The sequence below is a fragment of the Myxine glutinosa genome, chromosome 1 (assembly GCF_964187855.1).
Source record: "Myxine glutinosa chromosome 1, kmMyxGlut1.1, whole genome shotgun sequence".
Taxonomy (NCBI): domain Eukaryota; kingdom Metazoa; phylum Chordata; class Myxini; order Myxiniformes; family Myxinidae; genus Myxine; species Myxine glutinosa.
Genome location: NC_136261.1, coordinates 337,292,979 through 337,313,743, shown reverse-complemented (window position 1 = coordinate 337,313,743; position 20,765 = coordinate 337,292,979). Strand labels below are relative to the sequence as shown.

Sequence of the window (20,765 nt, the reverse complement as noted above, 5' to 3'; positions counted from 1 at the left end):
ACCATCGTCTAAGTAATTTATACGCAAGGGTTATATACTGGGTGGTTTGCCATTACCTTCCTAGCATTAGTTAGGGCAGAATTTGCAATAGCTCACCTACTCTACATGACGGACTCTGTGGGATCTAATAGCATCCACCAACTTATGTCGGCAGATGGGACGCCCAGTTTAACATCCTTTCGAGGGACGGCACACACATTGATGAATCACCATGCCTGTGAAACATCAGGATAAGTTTATAGCCGGGTCGAGATTCAAACTCGGGCTAGACAGCTGGGGGGGGGGGGGGGGGGGGGGGGGGGGAGAGGAGGAGCGTGTATACCTCTAGGCCATCCTGCCAGCCCCTTGAAATATAGCCGACTATAATTCGAGAAGTGTCTATTTGTTTGTTTCACTTAAATGAACTCCTACACCGCAGAATGGAATGAGTTGAAAAGTAGTGACTGTACTCGTGGGGTGCATGGGGATGTTTTAAGCAGTACATTTTTTCCTAATCAGGGGGTTCGGGTTGGCGGGAGCACCACATTTCTCTTTATTAGTCCCCTATCGGTGTACACCGGAGGGGACTATAGGTTTGCACTCCGTCCCTCCATCTGTCAGTCCGTCACGCAAAGAACAGTTTTCCAGACTTTTTTTCTAAACTCCTAATGCTAATAATTTCAAACTTGGTACATGGTTTCGTCATGATAAGTTACTGATCAAGTTCGAACTTCATGACGTTTCGATCATTTTTGACAAAGTTATGGCACTTTGAACTTTGGTAATTTCCCCAACAGTTTTCTGGACTATAATTTGGAGTGCAGTAAGGCAAAGCTGTTAATATTCCTTGTTTTAACTCCAATTTACATTCTGTTTCCACTTTTAGTGAGAAGTAGGGGTCTGTGCAACCATTCATAAACTTTATTTGGTGCAAATTGGATAATTTTTAGCCGAGTTACCTCAGACCGTGAGTTGATAATTATATAATTCACACATAGGGCAATGCGTGCAGGCTGCTCCACGGAGCGACCTTATTTTAACTCCAATTTACATTCTTTTTCACTTCACGACGTTTCGATCATTTTTGACAAAGTTATGGCACTTTGAACTTTGGTAATTTCCCCAACAGTTTTCCGGACGACAGACTGCCGGTAGGGGACATGTATTTCAGCGCAATACTCAGAATGCTTGTTTAAACTAGCAACAGTACCCTCCCTAAGGACGGGGCTTCAATTGGGAGGCCCAAATGAAAAGGCAAAATATCAGAAATTTAAGGCTTTTTTTATTTTAAACGATTTATATAAACATCCATTAAATCATATCACACGCAAATCATCAAAATCTAAACAGTATTTGGAGAATTTCAATAAAACCCACATCACTGTTCATATCGGTAAATATTATTCCATAGTGTTTGGAAAAACTGGAAAATTGGAAAAACAATATAGCCTATTTTACTCCAGGGGGTCCCAGGATTACCCACCCAAAATATCGTTGCGATCGGTTCAGCCGTTTTTGCGGTACCTGGGAACAGACGGACAGACATTTGGTGAATTATAGTAAGATAAGTATTGTATAGTGCCTCTTCTGGTGGGACGTGGTATTACAAGTCATCACATGGGTAATTCTGGGGGAATTAACCCATCTGTGAAGACAGGTTCTTCACTAGTACCTGCACTTAGAGGGGATGGGGGGAAGGGTAAAGATGATCCATTTGAAATGTAACGTGGAAGTTTTTCAATGTGATAATCAGATTTCTACTTGTATGTAGTCTGAAATCCTAATATAGATTTCTTGATTGACTGATGTGGAGACAATGTGGAGGGGGAGGGGGGGGGGGCGGCGTTTGGGGAAGGGATTACAAAAAGTTTTGGACATGTGTATTCATAAACAAAAACCATGTTAATTGGCCAATGTACACATCATTTTATTTGATCAAGAAAAATCAACGTGGTTTTCATACTACAGTCCACTATACAGCAACTCCTGAAGATGTTAAATACGCACTTTGATTAATGTGATAGGTGCATATGCACAGAAACTAGAGGTATGGTGACAACATAGAAACCAAACAAAGTAAATACAGATGGATTGATTGGAAGGAAACAAGAATTTCATTAAGAAATAGTTACAAAAAAGGGTTGGCACTATTAATCCAGAAAACATGAGTACTGGATTGCCCATGAACACAAGCACAATTTGCTCTTTTGATCAGACATGAGCACAATTTGCTGCATTGCCTCAATCCATGCAAAACACAGATTTTTATTTCCATTCCTTTATATTCAACAAATACAATTCCAAAAATAAAAAATCAACAAAAATATCTTTTTTTCTGTTGGATTGCAACAAACTAAGAAAAAGTGAAATATATCATCATTATTATTATCAACATGATCGCTCCGCTACAAGTGGTATTATTTAAGATAGAGAATTTGCTGCATTGCCTCAATTCATGCAAAACACAGATTTTTGTTTCCATCCCTTTATATTCAACAAATACAATTCCAAAAATAAAAAATCAACAAAAATATCTTTTTTTCTGTTGGATTGCAACAAACTAAGAAAGTGAAATATATCATCATCATTATTGTTATCAACATGATCGCTCCGCTACAAGTGGTATTATTTAAGATAGAGAATTTGCTGCATTGCCTCAATTCATGCAAAACACAGATTTTTATTTCCATCCCTTTATATTCAACAAATACAATTCCAAAAATAAAAAATCAACAAAAATATCTTTTTTTCTGTTGGATTGCAACAAACTAAGAAAGTGAAATATATCATCATCATTATCATTATCAACATGATCGCTCCGCTACAAGCATTATGATTGAAGTTTGACAATTTGCTGCATTCATACAATCCATGCAAAAGATACATTTTTATTTCCATTCCTTTCTTTTTAACTAACAAATAAAATTCAAAAAACCTCAACATAAATCGTTTTTTTTCTATGTAATTTCAACAAACGAAAAAAGTGTAATATCATCATCATCATTCTTATTATCATCATGAAACTCAAAGCACACATATGAACAAATAAAATCAATGTTTCTTCTGTTCCATGCACTTGCACTCTCTCCATTACACCAAACGCTCTTTTTGTGAATGGTACACTTTGATCTTTGACATTCACAGATGACCTTTCTGTTGCGAGCCATGGAAGTGGCCTTGCTGCAGCAGAGCCACCAAAACCTCAGGGCCTGATTTTACTCCCTGCTGGAGATTAAACACTACAGTTAAAGGTCACGGCTCTTGCCAGGACCATTCTAGATCCTATTGAACAACAAAGGCTAGCGCTGGACATTTGCCATGTGGTGTGATTTGAAAAGTAAGAAACCTTTCTAGGGGCATTGCCAGCAGCGGCCATGGAAAGGTCAGGGCCTCATGCACAGCAAAATCGGACACATTTCACAGCATGTCACTCTGATGCCACAGCATTTTCACAATGGGATTATTTCACCAAATAAGCCTTTAATCCATCTTGGTAATCCCAAAAGTGTGCAAAGTTCAAAAATTACTTAACTCTATTATTTAATAATTACGTTCATAAAAAAAAATTAAAAATAAAATCTTCAAATCAACGTCAACTCGATTCTTGATGTGGAAGAAGCTGAAAATTCCAAAGCAATATTGTGAAACGACTAGGATATCTATCTGTCTGACTCATCAATACATTCACAATGTGGAATAATAATAGAGTAAGAAAGAAATGATAAAGAAGGAGATTGCGAAGATTTCTTATAAAGAAGATTGCGGGGCAGTGACAAAGCGAAGAGATTGGAACGGTGAATGATTATAAAAATTTTTGGTCAATGAAAGAGTCTAGCTTATTGAAATTTACAGATGAAGGACTTCAGTGCATGGTGATGATTTCCTTTCAAGGGCAACCGGATAAATGAGCACCTTGAGAGCAGAGAGATTATGACGAACAAGGCGATTAAGAATGAGGTTCTGCACTGGTTACGCTCCTGGTCTAAATAATTCCATACTGATGGCACACACATCAAGTAGACGTTTGTCCAAAGCCGAAGAGTACCTTGAAAGTAATGCTGCATCATTTGTGCAACATGCATACGCTTAGTGTACCTAAAAGTTCGGGTAAAATTTGAAACAATCTCTGACATTGGTGTATAATGTACATAAAATCAGCAACATGAAAGCGGCAAAAATAATTGGCACAAAATGCTTTTTTCATACAACTGAGATGGTGATTCAGGATGAGACATCAAAATTGGGAAACGACGTCACAGGATGAGGCAAATGCTGTCCGAGGAGCCGAGTGGTGTCGCGTCAGGCTCAAGTCTAGGGAAGCATAATACATCGAGGACAGAGATTAAGTGATATTCTATAAAAATTCAATACAATATTGAAAAATAAACGTCTTGATATATACACAAAGAATTAAGTTAAGCACCCCCCCCCGTTTTTTTACAACCTCGCACATTACAAGTTTGTTGTCGTCAAAACAGTGTAATATACCCATGATATTGCTATATTTTCTGGAGAAGTGATATTATGGTCACATAAAAACATAACAATCATGCCGTTTTCAATATTTTATTCTGAATAATTTAAGGTGAAATTTTTTGGGAATTTTAGGCATATTTTCACCTCAATTTAAGTATGGAGCTATAGGTCCATCACGGACAGTGTGGATGACGTTTATGTTTTCTAACGTACAGTCATTGTTCTGAGAAGACCTCTAGCGATCTTTGCGTCAATAACGTGTGTAGGACCCACGTGATCGGATCACTGACTCAACCCTACGTCTCATAGACCCTGTAAGCCGTCGTATGCGTTGCTGTGGCAGGTTGTTCCATTCCCGATGTAATGCACGTTCCAATTCATCCAGATTGGCTATTGGAGGGACCATCTTCGCAATTTGTCGTCCCAACATGTCCCAAACGTGCTCGAGGGGGTTCAACCTGCCACAGCAACGCATACGACGGCTTACAGGATCTATGAGACGTAGGGTTGAGTCAGTGATCCGATCACGTGGGTCCTACACACGTTATTGACGCAAAGATCGCTAGAGGTCTTCTCAGAACAATGACTGTACGTTAGAAAACATAAACGTCATCCACACTGTCCGTGATGGACCTATAGCTCCATACTTAAATTGAGGTGAAAATATGCCTAAAATTCCCAAAAAATTTCACCTTAAATTATTCAGAATAAAATATTGAAAACGGCATGATTGTTATGTTTTTATGTGACCATAATATCACTTCTCCAGAAAATATAGCAATATCATGGGTATATTACACTGTTTTGACGACAACAAACTTGTAATGTGCGAGGTTGTAAAAAAACGGGGGGGGTGCTTAACTTAATTCTTTGTGTATACAAAGAAAAGAGTTATAAGTGGATTCGCCTGCGTTAGATTCTCAGCCAGACTCTAAAGTTTCGGGTTGGCGGGTTGGCGTTTCACAGGCAAGACGTTGCATCACTACGTGTGTGCCGTCCCTCGTAGGTATGTTAAGCTGGGGCCTTGTCTGCTGCCGTGGGTGCACGTCAAAGATCCCAAGGTGTCTTTCACTAAGAGTAGGTGAGTCACCACCGACACCCTGACCAAATTGAACGTGCCTTTGAGCAGAGCACCACAGACAGCTTGAACGTGAACCTCAATCAAATCGGATAATTGAATGCGCACTCACGGCTTCGTTCACTCCACAGCACAAAAACAACTGCTAAGAGGTGAAATATTTTTTGAGAATAAGAATTTTGCAACAAGGTTGCTGCTGGATTGAAGATGTTGCAAAATGTCAACACAACCCCAAAACCACACACCAACTTTTTAGTACTCATGCATTACTAGACCAATTGGTTATTCATGGAAGTAATCTTGAGCAATTTCCTTTTTTAGTTTTTAGAACACAAAATATTAGGAAAAGTACAATTTTTTTTTTTTTTGTATACAGAGTCGAGGCTCGTGAAAGAGCTAACATTTATCAAACAAACAAATCAAACAAACAAGCAAACAAAGTATATAAAAAGGGGAGCGGTCGACAAGATGGCGAGAGAAGGGGAGGAAGCACACAAACACAACATTTGAGAGCAGGGACATCGGGAGATGTTTTTGGAGGGAGAGGGCCTGGGGGGAGGCAGGATAGGTATAAAACGCAAGGACACCAAGGACTTCCAGGAAAGAAGTCAAAAGTCACCTCAAAAAAGTGGATTTGGGGTGAAATTAGCAGGGGTAGAAAAGATCAAGGTTTTGGATTGGGGAAGATAAGAGATGGTGGTGAACAGCCGTTTTAAAGACCTGGAGGGAGGAGTGGGATTGAAGAGAGTGAGGGAGTTTGTTCCAGAAGCGGGAGAAAAGAGGAATGAAGGAGTGAAGGTGAGCAGAGAGTCTTGATTTTGGCAGTTTAACCATAAGAGGGTTGCAGGCAGATCTTGTGCGACCTGCAGGAATATTTGGGGGACAGAGCCCAGAGAGAGCTGGGGGAGCAAGGCCGGAGAGGAGTCGGTAGAAGACGGAAAGACCACCAACCTGCCTGCGGTGAGTAAGTGAAAGGCCCTCGGAGGTAGCGTCATCGCGGGAGATTCCAATGATTCTGAACGCTTTGGTTTCAACAGCGTGAAGACGAGCTAGGTGTGAGGCAGGAGCACCAGCCCAGAGGGGAGAGCAGTACTCCACAATGTTATTAAGATAAGTTCTTAGGATAAGTTCTGTGTCAAAATACTAGGATATGTTCTGTGTGAAAAGTATTGTTTTATTGGGAGATATATAATAATAAAAAACACAACTTCATACAGTCAAAAAAACTTCATCAGTGTCTCTCAACTGGAGACATAAGCCTTCTACCTGCTCATAAGTACAAACCTTAAGTATTTTTTAGTCTCGCCCCGAAGGGGATGCATCAATGATCTCTCTGACTCTGGAAAATCCTCTTTATCTACTTGCTGATGACTCCACCCTCTGCCATGACATCCCTCATCCTTTAAGCAGACAGGCTGCAGCCTCTTCCATCTGTCTCCGCAGTGGCTGTGTGGAGTTCGGGCTTGAGGAGCAGGTAACACCGGTGGTGTGGAGATCGTGCTGAGGACACTTGCTGCGTGGGGATCCCACACTGAGATCATTAGCTCCATGGACAGGTTCCACCAGCCTCTTTGCTGATGACTCCACCCTCTCTAACATCCCTCATCATGCAGATAGGTAGGCAGCAGCCTCTTCCCTCTCTTCAGACCTTGATAGAATAACAAGCTGGTCAAACATGAAATACGTCTTTCAATCCTGACAAATCTCACATTCGCAAATTCTCTCTCTCTGAAGGACCGTCTGGCAAACTCTCCTACCTATTTTATAACAATTCTCTTGAGGAGGTTGAATCATTCAAACTCCTGAGTCTCACTATCAGTCATGATCTTTCTTGGCCAAACCACATTTCAAACCACATTTTTTCTCCATAGCCAGAGACCGACTGGGCATCTTCCGTCGTACAAAGTCCTTCCTTGGCACACCTGAACTCCTATCCACCTACAAGGCCTACATTCGCAGCTTGATGGAGTATTGCTCTCCCCCCTGGCCTGGCTCCCCTGCCTCGCACCTTGCTCAGCTTGACGATGTGGAAACCAAGGCCTTTAAGATTATTGGGATCTCCCACGATGAAGCTGGGTCTATGGGAAAATCATTTGTCCATCGCAGACAGGTCACTGGTCTCTCTGTCTTCTACCATCTCCTTTATAGTGTTGCACCCGTTGCTCTTTCCGTGCGTTGCTCCCCAAGGTTTCTACAGGACGCAAATGGTCCAGCAACAACCGCCTTCTTGTGCAGCTACCTACTTTCAGGATCACTGCTCACCTTTACTCATTTGGTCCTTTTTTTCCAAATGACCTAATTGACCAAACAAAAAAAGTCCCTGCTCTCAAATCTTGTACTTGCGTGCTTCCCTCTCCCTCCCCATATTGTCTCCCGCTTCCTTTATCATATGTTTTATGTGTTAGTTTGTCTTTTTGTGATTAATGTTAGCTCTTACACGAGCCTCGATCTTGTATACAAAAAAGAAAGAAAAAAAACAAACAGAAAACATTCCCCATTTACTTCCAAACATTCCCCATTTAAATTTGAGTTTTCCCTCTTTACCTCTAAAGCTGCCCCATTTAAATTTTCTCCTCTCCTGTGCCCCAAGTGTATCAGCATGAGTTTCACACTCTTCCATTCCCAATTCCATCTCTTCCGGTTTTGAATCCCATTCTAATGGCCATTCCTCCTCCTGTGCTCCAAATTCATTATTTATTTCTACCTTTAATTCATTCGTTTGTTCTCTTTGGGCTTTCGTTTCTTCAGTCCTTCCCTTCGTCAGTTCACTACAGGCATCCAATTTAGCCATATTTCTATCAATTTGTTGACTCATTCCCTTCATATCATCATTTAATCCATTCATTTGTTCTCTCATTCCTCTCATTTCGCCCATAAAATGTATCATCATGGCCTCGAAAACCCTCGGGTCCGTTCGTTCCCATTGTTCCCCGGCTTCCTCATAAGAGAGGGGGTGGGGGGTGGGGGGGGGGACTAATGTTCAGGACGGGGTAAATTCCAATCCTATCCTCAAATCCCTCTATCTCTGACTCGCTTCTATAGTCTTCGGGATCCTCCACCCGCTCGGCCATGACATTCACGTCCGCCATTACGTGCTGACCAAGCGGTTCCCGCTCACGTGTATTTTACCTCAGAAAAGAAAAGATTTGAAATTTTCCCAAAAACGCGATGTTGCGCTTCGTACATCAATATAACCATACAATTTGGACACACCGGTACTACAATTACCTCCCCCTCGACGAGGGAAAGACATTCGTAAAAAAATTTCGATTCCAAATGCTGGCCGCAATTTGCGCCCAGCGGGTGTCGATCTCGCAACCTTCGAACACCGAGTGCCCATCGAGTCCGAATCCCACACTCCTGACACCAGTTGTCGTATGTCTGCGCTGTAGTGAACACCGCAGGGTGACACGGATGACCAAACGAGCTTTAACTCCAAGGCGTTCAATCCAATGGTGGACCTTCGTTACACGCAAGGGAAAGTAGGATGACGAACTTACCTGGACGGCTTCCACCCGACATCTTCGCACCTGGATAATCAATTAAGTCAAACCGACACGGTCCTAAACGGGACATCCCCATACAGACTCAAATACAGATGAAGGGGGAAATAACTGTGAAAATAAATGCGTTAGTTTGTGGGCACTTAGCTCTGAGCGGCTCTTGCACCTCGTCAGGAATTGTCCCGGATCGTCACAGGCCTCTACGTCCTTGCGCAGGATCCACAGGCTGCGCTGCTGTGAGCAGGAACTATGCCTCCTGTGCAGTCCGCGTCTCTCGTCGCCGAGCGTGAAGTCAGCAGGCCGCGCCCGTTCCACTCGCCCCCGCTCGTCAATGAATTCCCCTCGCGCAAGAGCGCTATGAACTCCGACCGACCGCTCTCTGTGAAATCCCTGGTAGAGTGAGATATGAAATCGTGACCGTTCACCACCAAAGCCAGAAGATGCGAGGAAGTCAAGAGGGACCACGAGCCAAGAAGAAGAAAATGTCAGGGAGGGCGTTCTTTTATACCCCAAACTCTGACGTCATCCATGCCTGCTCCACCAATCCCATAGTCCCATCTTCGCAGTCCTTGCGCCAATCAATCCCGGACCAATCACTGCTCTTCGGGGCGTGACCTCCCGGACCTGCCTGCTTGTGTTGCGATGTGACGGCTGCGGCACCAGCGGTAGTTGAATGTCCCGGTTCCGGTTGCTTTTATTTAGTGCTATAAATGCACGATTTCTGTCTTGGTGTGTGTGCTGTGTTGTCATAAGGAACAGAGGAAAAATAACAGAGGCCATTACATACAAGGGATTAATTACCCGTAATCCCTAACTAATTAACATAACCCCACCCCTCGTGATGGGAACGAAGATACGTGCTTACATGACATATGGTCTACCGGAACCCTACTCATGATACATGGGGTTTCTTCTTCTTCACGACAGTCGGAGCACACTACCTATGCAATTCTAGCAATTATATATGTATATATATATATATATATATATATATATATATATATATATATATATATATATATATATATATATATATATATATATATATATATATATATGTATATATATATATATATATATATATATATATATATATATATATATATATATATATATATATATATATATATATATATATATATACAGTGGAACCTTGACTTACGAGTGCCCCAACTTATGAGTTTTTCGAGATACGAGCCGTCGCTCGGGCGGTTTATTGCTTTGAGATGCGAGCCGAGATCTGAGTTACGAGCTTTCGCCACCCGGTCACGTGGTTATCTTGCCGTGCAAGTACAGTATCTCTGCCGTATATCGCTGCATTTTTGTTTATAACGGCAGATATATTTTGTTTATAACATTTACGTATATAACGGCAGAGGAGAAGAGCATGCCAGGCCACAACTTGTTCAGAGTGCCGGCGATAGCTCGCCTTCTCTTTGTGGAAAACACGGTACTGAGAAGAAGAAGAGGATGATGTGCTTGGATATAAAATACGCAATCGTCGAAAAACATGAGCGAGGTGTGCGTGTTGTCGACTTGGTGAGGCGGATGTGAAGGCAGCTGAAGATTTTATTATAACTGAGAAGAAGAAGAGGATGATGTGCTTGGATATAAAACACGCAATCGTCGAAAAACATGAGCGAGGTGTGCGTGTTGTCGACTTGGTGAGGCGGATGTGAAGGCAGCTGAAGATTTTATTATAACTTTTGCCGAACTGATAGAAGCCGAACGATACATCCCCCAGCAAATCTTCAACTGTGACGAGACAGGGCTCTTCTGGAAAAAGATGCCGAGGAGGACGTATATAACGGCAGAGGAGAAGAGCATGCCAGGCCACAACTTGTTCAGAGTGCCGGCGATAGCTCGCCTTCTCTTTGTGGAAAACACGGTACTGAGAAGAAGAAGAGGATGATGTGCTTGGATATAAAACACGCAATCGTCGAAAAACATGAGCGAGGTGTGCGTGTTGTCGACTTGGTGAGGCGGATGTGAAGGCAGCTGAAGATTTTATTATAACTGAGAAGAAGAAGAGGATGATGTGCTTGGATATAAAACACGCAATCGTCGAAAAACATGAGCGAGGTGTGCGTGTTGTCGACTTGGTGAGGCGGACGTGAAGGCAGCTGAAGATTTTATTATAACTTTTGCCGAACTGATAGAAGCCGAACGATACATCCCCCAGCAAATCTTCAACTGTGACGAGACAGGGCTCTTCTGGAAAAAGATGCCGAGGAGGACGTATATAACGGCAGAGGAGAAGAGCATGCCAGGCCACAACTTGTTCAGAGTGCCGGCGATAGCTCGCCTTCTCTTTGTGGAAAACACGGTGAGATCCTTAACATCCAACAACTAATGGGACGCAAACGGGGCGCCCAGTTTAGCGGTACACACATTGATGAATCACCCTGCCTGTGATTCACCCATGACAGGTTATAGCTGGGTCGGGATTCAAACCCAGGCTGGACAGTTTAGACTTTAGAGTCAAGTGTGCGTACCTCCAGTCCAGGCCATCCTGCCAACTTGTATGCTGCATACAGGTGAAATATAAAGCGCGAGATATTTTTATATATACTGTATATTTAAAAAAAAATTGGTGTGGTTTTTGGCGGGCTGGAACGGATTAATAGCATTTCAATGCATTTTAATGGGGAAATTTGATTTGAGAAACGAGCAATTTGAGTTACGAGCTCGGTCACAGAACGAATTAAACTCGTAAGTCAAGGTTCCACTGTATATATATATATATATATATATATATATATATATATATATATATATATATATATATATATATATATATATATATATATATATATATATATAGTGTGACGTGAGTGTGGACGTGAGTTCGGATCCATCAGAGGGTTGAGGATCCATCAGGCCAGGAAAGGGTGTGGGAGTGATTGTGTGGGAGATGTTTGTCTACGGGGTGATGGTGTGTATGTGGAGGCAGGGCAGATTCGAAAGAAGTGTGGGTGTGGACGTGAGTTTGAGTCGGTGAGAGGATTGCATATCCATCAGAGCCGAATGGGGTGTGTGCGTAAGGTGGGTGAGGAGGAGGTACAGCAACGCAGTGCCTTTGAAAATCGAGAGAAGTGTGGGTGTGGACGTGAGTTTGAGTCAGTGAGAGGATTGCATATCCATCAGAGCCGGATGGGTTGTGTGCGTAAGGTGGGTGAGGAGGTACAGCAACGCAGTGCCTCTGAAAAGGGGACACGTAAGACGGCCGGGAGAAACAGCCAGGTAGCAAGCCACAGTGTTGTATGTCCTGGGGTTGTACTTCAGCAGGGAAAGGATGTGAGGAGGAGAGTGAAATGGCCAGGTATGGGAGAAAGGGAAGTATGGGAGAAAGGGAAGTATGGGGGAGAATGGATGGAGTGATGTGTGGGGCGCTTCATAGGTTGAAAGGAAGGGTGGAAGATAGATTGAGAAAGATGAATGAGATTGTGTTTGAGTATGCATGTGTCACGTTTGGAGTGAAAGAGTGTGTCGAGAGGGGTGAGCAGGAGGCATGTTTGAGCAGGAGGCAGAGGGAGATCCATGAGTTGAGAATGGAGTTGAGGAGTTTGAATGGGAGATGGAAGAGGGCAGTGGAAGGGGAGAGGAATGGGCTTGAGGTGTTGACGAAGCATGTGAGGGTGAGGTTGGTGAAGTTGAAGAGAGTGGAAAGGATGAAGAGGCGAAGAAAGGAGAGGCATTGGAAGAGAAAGAGGTTCTTTGAGAAGCCTTTTTAGTTTATGAAGGATCTGTTGGAGCCATCTCGATTTGGTGTACTGAAGGTACCAAAGGAAGAGTTGGAAGGTCACCTGCGTGTCACGTATGCAGACACAAGGAGGAACGAAGTGGTGGAGGACATCGAAGGATTGGTGAGACCGACAGAGCCAGGTGTTCCATTTGATTTGTCAGAGCCAAAGATGTCTGAGATTGAGGCAGTTTTGAGGAAGGCACGGGCAGCATAAGCTCCAGGACCAAGTGGAGTGCCATACAAGGTGTTTAAGAGTTGTGAAGGCATCAGGCAGTATCTGTGGAAGGCTCTGAAGGTGGTATGGAGGCAAGGAGTGGTGCCCAGTCAATGGACTAGGGCGGAAGGAGTTTATATTCCAAAGCAGGAGGAGGCTGTGACACTGGAGCAGTTCAGACCAATATCATTGCTCGATGTAGATGGGAAGATATTGATGAGTGTCTTTGCGGCACGGCTCTCAGGCTTCATCAGAGAGAATGGTTTTGTGGACGATTCTGTGCAGAAGGCAGGAATACCAGGATCACCAGGATGCAATGAACACTCGGCAATGGTCTGGCAAGTGTTACAGGAGGCAAAGAGGCAAAGAAAGGATGTGGCGGTGGTATGGCTGGATTTGGAGAATACATATGGGTCAGTGCCGCAGGCCTTGACCAGGTATGCCATGGATTTCTTTTGGGTGCCACGGAGATTTAGGGATTTTTTGATGGCATATTATGATCAGTTTTGGATGCGGTTTGCGACACAGTCCTATGTAACAGAGTGGCAGAAGTTGGAAGTGGGGATCCCGATGGGATGTACCATCTCCCATATTTTGTTTGTGCTGGTTATGGAGTTGTTGATACGTGCGGTGAGTGGACATGGAGAGGAAGTGGAGCTAGTCCCTGGTCAGAGGTTGCCAGCAATGTTTGCTTTCATGGATGACCTGACAGTTGTCCAACAGTCCGCTGATGCAGCAGTCAAGGTACTGGGACGACTGGAAAGGTTGATGCGGTGGGCAAGAATGGGATTTAAAGCAAGAAAGTCTAGGAGTGTGGTCGTGAGATGAGGAGTGGTGGATAACATGCACAGGTTTGAGCTGGGAGGGGAGGTGGTTCCATCATTGGTGGAGGCCCCTGGGAAGATGGTATACAGTGGAGTTGAATGATGTGGGAAGAGTGGAGGTCAGAAACAAGCTTTTGAGAGATTTGAAGAGGATTGATGGATGTGGTTTGCCAAGTAAGTTGAAGGTATGGTGTTTGAAGTTTGGATTGATGCCACGAGTATTGTGGCCAATGATGATGTATGATATTGCGATTGGGCATGTAGAGAGGATGGAGGTTGTGGTGAGCGGGTTTGTGAGGAGGTGGTTGGGAGTGCCACGCTGTTTGACGAACATTGCCTTTTATGGTCAGGGTGGAAAACTCCAGTTTCCCTTGACATCATTAACCGAGGGGTTTAAGGTGGTGAGGGTGCGGGAGTTCATGATGTTGCGGGATTCAAGTGATGCAGTGGTAAAGATTGCTCTCCCAGAGAAGAAGGTAAGTCGGAAGTGGAATGCAAGAGCAGAGGTGGATGAGATGGAGGAGCGGTTGCAACAGGAGGAGGTCATGGGGATGGTACAGCACGGGAAGCATGGCTTGGGGTGGATGAAGCATGAGCGATGGGGAAAGGCATGTGTGAAAGAGAGGAGGAAGATGGTTGAGAGGGAGGTGAGAAGAAAGGAAGAGGAGGGGAGATATGTGAAAGCAGTCGGTCAGGCACAGCAAGGTGCTTGGACTAGGTGGGAAGGTGTGTGGGTGAGGATGTTGAAGTGGCAAGAGATTTGGAGGATGGAGCCAATATTGTTGAATTTCCTGTTGAGGGCAACGTATGATGTGCTTCCGTCACCAGTAAACTTGAGATTGTGGGGGTTGTTGCAGGAGGAGAGATGTTATTTGTGTGGAGGTGTGGGAACGGTGCAGCATGCACTGAGTGCATGTTCAGTAGCATTGGCAGCAGGACAATAAAGGTGGCAACATGATCAGGTGCTGGCGGTGGTGGTGCAGATGGTGAAACAAGAGGTGCTGAGGTCGAGAGAGAGAAGAGTGGAGAAGGAGATTGATGGGGGAGATGTGTGGTTTGACAAGGACGGCCAAGTGGTAAGAGGTGGAAAGAGGAGGAGGTGGAAAGCAAGAGGGCTGTCAGATGCTTGTGATTGGCAGGTGGTGGCAGATCTAAAGCCACAATTGGTATTCCCAGAGGAGATCTGTGTGACAAGGTTGCAGCCTGACATTGTCATTTGGTCAGGTGCAACAAGACAGGTCATCTTAGGGGAATTGTCTGCACCTAGGGAAGAGAACATGGAGGAGGTACACGAGAGGAAGAGAGGAAAGTACAGTGAGCTGGAGGCAGAGTGCCGGGAGAAGGGTTGGCGAGTTTCGTGTCAGCCATTTGAGATGGGGTGTAGAGCAGGGTGGAGCTTATTTTTGAACTTTTGAAATATGATCTTTTTACCCTCTCAATTTGTTCCTTTATATGAAATAAAAATTCAGGCAAAATATGAGCACAATTGAACAATATTTAGGGGTAGCTCAATGATGGTAAGGTTTCTGATACCCCAAAGCTGCGGCCGCCCTTTTATTTCGCATACTACTGATAATAGATTAATTCTGTTGATAAATTAAGAACCCAATTTTAACTACTAAGTAAATTGACACTCTCTCCTATCATCATACACACAACATGCAATCATTGTGGTAAAATTAATTACTGGGAACACAGATAAAACCTTTAAGTTATAAAACTCTGTGCTCCATTAAATAAATAATTACAGTAGTAATATGTACATTGTACATACACAATATCTGTTATAATAAAAGAGTAAAATGTTCGTTGAGCTAGAGTCTGCTAGACAATAAATGCTAAAATGAGATGTAGCGCTGACCTGGGAACGCTTATCACCATAGTATCTAAAAGTAAACACTGTACATAGGTGTATCACAGAACACTATTTGAAAATAAAAACGAAGTTATCACAGGCTTTGCAGAGAATCACAGACACAATGGGTGTATAAAAATGGTATAATATTATCACAGATTATAGAAGCATAATCATTGTGGTTCAACTGGTTCATATCTATTATCCAACCAATCATCCGAATCCCATTGTTTTGCTGATAAATTGATAATGCAAATTTTCCATGAATTTATATTCCAGACATGTTCAGACTTGTTTACTGTTTGGACTCAATGGACTGACTATGCTGACTAAGCAACAGCTGCAACACTGTTGCAGCAGTATGTTTGTGTAATTGCTTGAGGCATTGTGCTCACTGCTCAGTTATTAATAGAACTGTTTGAATTTTCTTGATTCTTAATTTCTTAATGCTATGTTCTATTTCTTTCAGATTCATATCTGATTGAAAATGTCATCTGTGGAAAAAGCAACAAGATCTCAAACCAAGTTGTATCTCCTTGGCGACTCTGTGACTGAATTAAGTGGCAGCAAGTTGCCATCATTGCGTATGGCTCTTGGATTCTTCCTACATCACCATCTCGATCTGAAGGAGACCGTAAGACAATCGTCGGATGTTACCATCACGGAAATAGCTAACTTTTGGAAGAAAGCTAGAATCCCGATGAGAGCTCATCAAAACTGCCAAACCAAGCTTGAGCAGACATTTGAAGAATGGCGTCTTCTGAAAAAGAACAAAGCGCGAACGTCACCAACTCAACTCGTGAGAGAGTCGGCTTTTGTTTCCAGGCTTGAAGACCTTTTTGATGTCGCTCACGCTGATGCTCTGACCAATACGTCAGTATTACAAGAAGACAAGGATTTCTTGTTAGCCCAGCGAGAAAAGGGAAGAAGGGGGTCGCTGGCTGGAGTAGATGTAAAGCTTGCTGCGAAGGAGAAAACGGCGTCCAAAAGAGAGGAGGAAATGCTTGCCAGGCGATAGCGAATGGAGCAAATGAAACAGTTAGCAGCTTCTACAGCTGAACTGATTTCATCTGGTTCTGAATCTGAAAACAGCTCAGCAGAAGATAGTGAAAAGATGGAAACTGGGGACAATGCAAGTGAGGGAGCTGCTGGAGGCATCACATTTCAGACACGAAAAAGAAAGAGGGGGCGAAAAACTGTCGTTACTGAAGAACCCGCAGCCGCTCTAGATCGCACAAAAGTGTCAGACCGCAAAGCCGTTTTTGTTATAGCAGAAACTGCCAAAAGCTTGGGACAGAACATTGATGAACTTGCTCTAAACAGAGACTCAATTCGCCGACAAAGAGTACAACACCGAGTCCAGAGATCTGCAAATATAAAGGCGGAGTTTCAGGGTAACGTTCCCCTTGTTGTTCACTGGGACAGCAAACTGATCCTTGATCTAATTGGAAAAGAGAAGGTTGATCGCCTGCCAGTATTGGTTTCAGGGAAAGGAGTTTCTCAGCTACTCACAGTTGCCAAGCTTCCATCTGGAACAGGCGAGGCTCAGGCTGCTGCTGTCTTTGGAGCCATTGAAGACTGGGGCGTAGCCGACAGCATCCGAGCTATGTGTTTTGACACGACCAGCTCAAACACTGGTCGGATTGCTGGTGCCTGTGTCCTCCTAGAGCAGAAGCTTGAGAAGGAGCTCTTGTCACTAGCTTGCAGGCATCACATTATGGAATTGATAATTGGTGCAGTGTTCCAAGTGTGTATGGGATTGGGAGCCAAATCTTCTCCCGAGGTTCCACTCTTCAAACGCTTCCAGGAATACTGGGGATTCATAGACACAGCCAAGTATGAACCAGGGATTGCAGCTGATGACGTGGCAAGTCTAGTGGAAGACATAAAGCAAGGCACTATCGATTATGCCAACAAGCATCTTGAACAGAGTCAGCCGAGAGATGATTATAAAGAATTCTTGGAACTTGTGATTGTCTTTCTCGGTGCTGCTCCTGCCAGAGGAGTGCGATTCATGTCACCCGGAGCAATGCACCACACCCGCTGGATGTCCAAAGTAATATACTGTCTCAAGATCTGGATGTTCAAGGCTCAATTCAAACTGACTCCTGCAGAAAAGAGAGGATTACGTGATGTGTGTGTATTCACAGTACGTGTCTACCTGACAGCCTGGATCTCTGCACCTCAAGCATCAGGTGCTCCTTACAGTGACCTGCTGCTGCTGAAGTCACTGCTTGAATACTCATCAATCCATCCAGCCATCTCAAAGTCAACATCACGCAAGTTTTCCAATCACGTGTGGTACTTGTCACAGGAACTTGTTAGCTTGGCTTTCTTCGACAGTCGGGTCAGTTCGGCAACCAAGAGACTGATGGTGAGTGCCATGAAGAATGAAGAAGACCAAGATCAGGATCATTCCAAGCGAATCACTGTTGCTCTTGATTCATTCAAGGACATGAACTTGGAAGATTTCGTCACAGCAAGGTCAATGAAACTTCTGCGAATGATGGAACTTCCAGATGGATTTCTCGCGGTTGATCTGGACTTGTGGGATGACAGAGACGACTACAAGCAGGCTGCAGAAACAGTCAACTCTCTAAAAGTTGTCAATGACTATGCTGAACGTGGAGTGGCACTCATTCAGGAGTACAGTGGGTTGATAACCCGCGATGAAACTCAGCTGCAATTCCTGCTGCAAGTTGTCGAGGACCATCGCAGAATGTACCCTGATAGCAGAAAACATACACTGTCCAGGATGCCATGAAAAAAAAAAATTTGGGGTTTGCTGGACATTGTCAGACTGATACTATGAACTCTGTCAGAAACTGAACAAAGAATTCACTATTAACGTGTTCAAAAATAAATACTGTGTTCAAGTGTGTTGTTTAAAATAAGTGAGGTGAGGGGCAAAGAGGGGGGGAGGGGAGAAGAGGGGGGAGGGGAGAAGAGGGGGGAGGGGGAGGGGGAGAGGGGGGGATGGGGAGAGGGGAGGGTGAGGGATGGGAGGGGGATGGGGGAGGGGGAGGGGGGAGGGGGAGGGGGAGGGGGGAGGGGGAGAGGGGAGAAGAGGGGGAGATGGGGAGGGGGAGGGTGAGGGATGGGAAGGGGAGAGGGAGGGGGAGGGGGGAGGGGGAGGGGGAGGGGGAAGGGGAGGGGGAGGGGGAGGGGGAGGGGGAAGGGATAGGGGGGAAGGGGAAGGGGTAGGGGGAGGGGAAGGGGGAGGGGGAAAAGGGAGGAGGGGGAGGGGGAGGGGGGAGGCGGGGCAGAGAAGGGGAGGGTGGAGGGGGAGGGGAGGGGGAGGGGAGGGGGAGGGGGGAGGGGGAGGGGAGAGTCAAGTCGGAAGTCATTGTCGTCAATTGAATGTCGCATTTATTTTTTATTCCCTGTCAAATGGCATTGGTCCCGCATTCAGAACCCGGAAGTCGGAAGTCATTGTCGTCAAATAAATGTAGCATGTATGTTTCACTCTCTGTCACATGCCGTTGGTCCCATGTCAATCGGATGAAGTTGAAAAATTAACGTTACGAAGTTTCTCTGGGACGTACTGATTCCGAATATGAAGTTGAAAAATTAACGTTCCGAAATACGCTGATGACGTCATAATTTTAAAACACGAAGTTTTTGAAATTTTAAGGTGTGCTGTAGTTGCTCTGAGACGTACTGATTCCGAATATGCCTTTCGTTTTGCTCTGCGATGAGTAGTTCTCGAGTTATAAGAGGACAAACAAACAAACAAACAAACATACTTTACTGCTTTATATACTTAGATATATATTGTTGCGGGTATGAGGATTGTATTTTTTTTGATTGTGTGTATTGTAGTGGTAAATTGTTGTGTAACATTGGTTGGATATGGCCCCTCCTGCCTCCAGAGTTGTGTAAAGGTAAAAAGGGCGTCTCGGTAGTTAATTCCATGAAACACCACATTGAAGGACCCGATAAAACCCTTGTTCAGTAGCTTATATCTTATTATGTGTTTTAGAGTAAGGCCTTGTCTTCCATTAGAATGACACTCCATTGCACCGAATCAATTAAGAATAGCTCCCCTTCAATACTTCCATTTCCCAGCCAAACTCTCCATCTGCGGGTAAAGCAGTTCACAAGCGTGGGGTGCACGCCCTCTCATTTCGCTGCTATAGTGAATATGTGCTCCGTGCTCTGTTTGAACAGGAGGGGCGGGGTCGCCCGGGAGAGGCAAGCCCAGGGCGCGCCACGAAGGGCGGGGCTGTTCAGCCCCATGCCCAAATAAGGAAACAAGCCCGTGGCTCGCCACGAGGGGTGTGCCGTCGGCGCCATGCCCAAATAAGGAGACAAGCCCGTGGGATTACCATACAAGGTCACGAAACAGAGCACGGGGGGGAGGGCGGTACCGAAACCGAGGAGGGCATGTCAGACCCGCGCTGAAGGTTTGGACAGAAGGGTGCGACGATCGCGAGGGGACAAGCTACAAGAGAGATACGGCAGATGAGTCCAGGTGCGTAAGAGGGTCGGCAGTCCACCGGGAGAGAGTTCAGAGTTGCACCGGAGTTGCGTGAGAGATACGAAAAGCCTTCGACAAAGAGCCGCTTCAACCAGCCCCGTTTCAACCAGCCGCGTGAAGCCCTGACGGGGCAACGAGTGACCCTGCCGGCGTGCGCTGTAAAGCCGAATACAAGGAGCTGCCGGCATGCGCTGTAAAGCCGAATACAAGGAGCTGCCGGCTCCTCGCTTCCCGCCCGGAGTGGACCTGCTCGCTGTGCCCTGTGATCCCACCTGCTCATCCCTCCAAACGAATCCTACCCTTCCATCAATTTGCGTACGTGAGTTTGTTCTGTTCATGCTGTCCTGGGTAGTAAACTAAGTCAGTATAAGCTAGTAATTTGCACTGTGTTACCTGCTTTTTCATGTCCGCTGTAAATACCCGTGACTGCTCTTTTTGCTTATGTGTGTGTAAATAATAATAAACCCCGTTACTCTTCTGTACGTCTTCTTCTTCTTCCTCTTTGCATTCGTCGTCTTAGTCTTTTCCCCATTGAATATCTGTGGTGCGATACGGCCAACGTTTGGGTGAATCGGGTTTAGTCGGGGAACAACTGTTCGGGTCGCGGAGCC

The 20,765-nt window shown here is 44.7% G+C and overlaps 1 protein-coding gene across 2 annotated transcripts in view; it reads right to left on the bottom strand.

Annotated features, from left to right (window-relative positions):
• Positions 1 to 1,890: 1,890 nt before the first annotated feature.
• The window catches only part of ARHGEF39 (Rho guanine nucleotide exchange factor 39), a 363,866-nt gene continuing 344,991 nt past the window's right edge, over positions 1,891 to 20,765 (bottom strand). Inside the window, exons 12-13 of one of the 2 annotated variants that reach the window (XR_013621789.1) lie at positions 2,749 to 4,290; positions 1,891 to 2,539 (exon numbers count right to left, since the gene is read on the bottom strand). Coding sequence is in view for 1 of the 2 variants with exons in the window: in XM_078769812.1 (XP_078625938.1) it covers positions 4,233 to 4,290 (58 nt within the window). In the remaining variant the exon portion in view is untranslated. Of the gene's footprint in view, positions 4,291 to 20,765 lie in introns of both variants that reach the window. The other variant, XM_078769812.1, reaches the window with a different exon arrangement.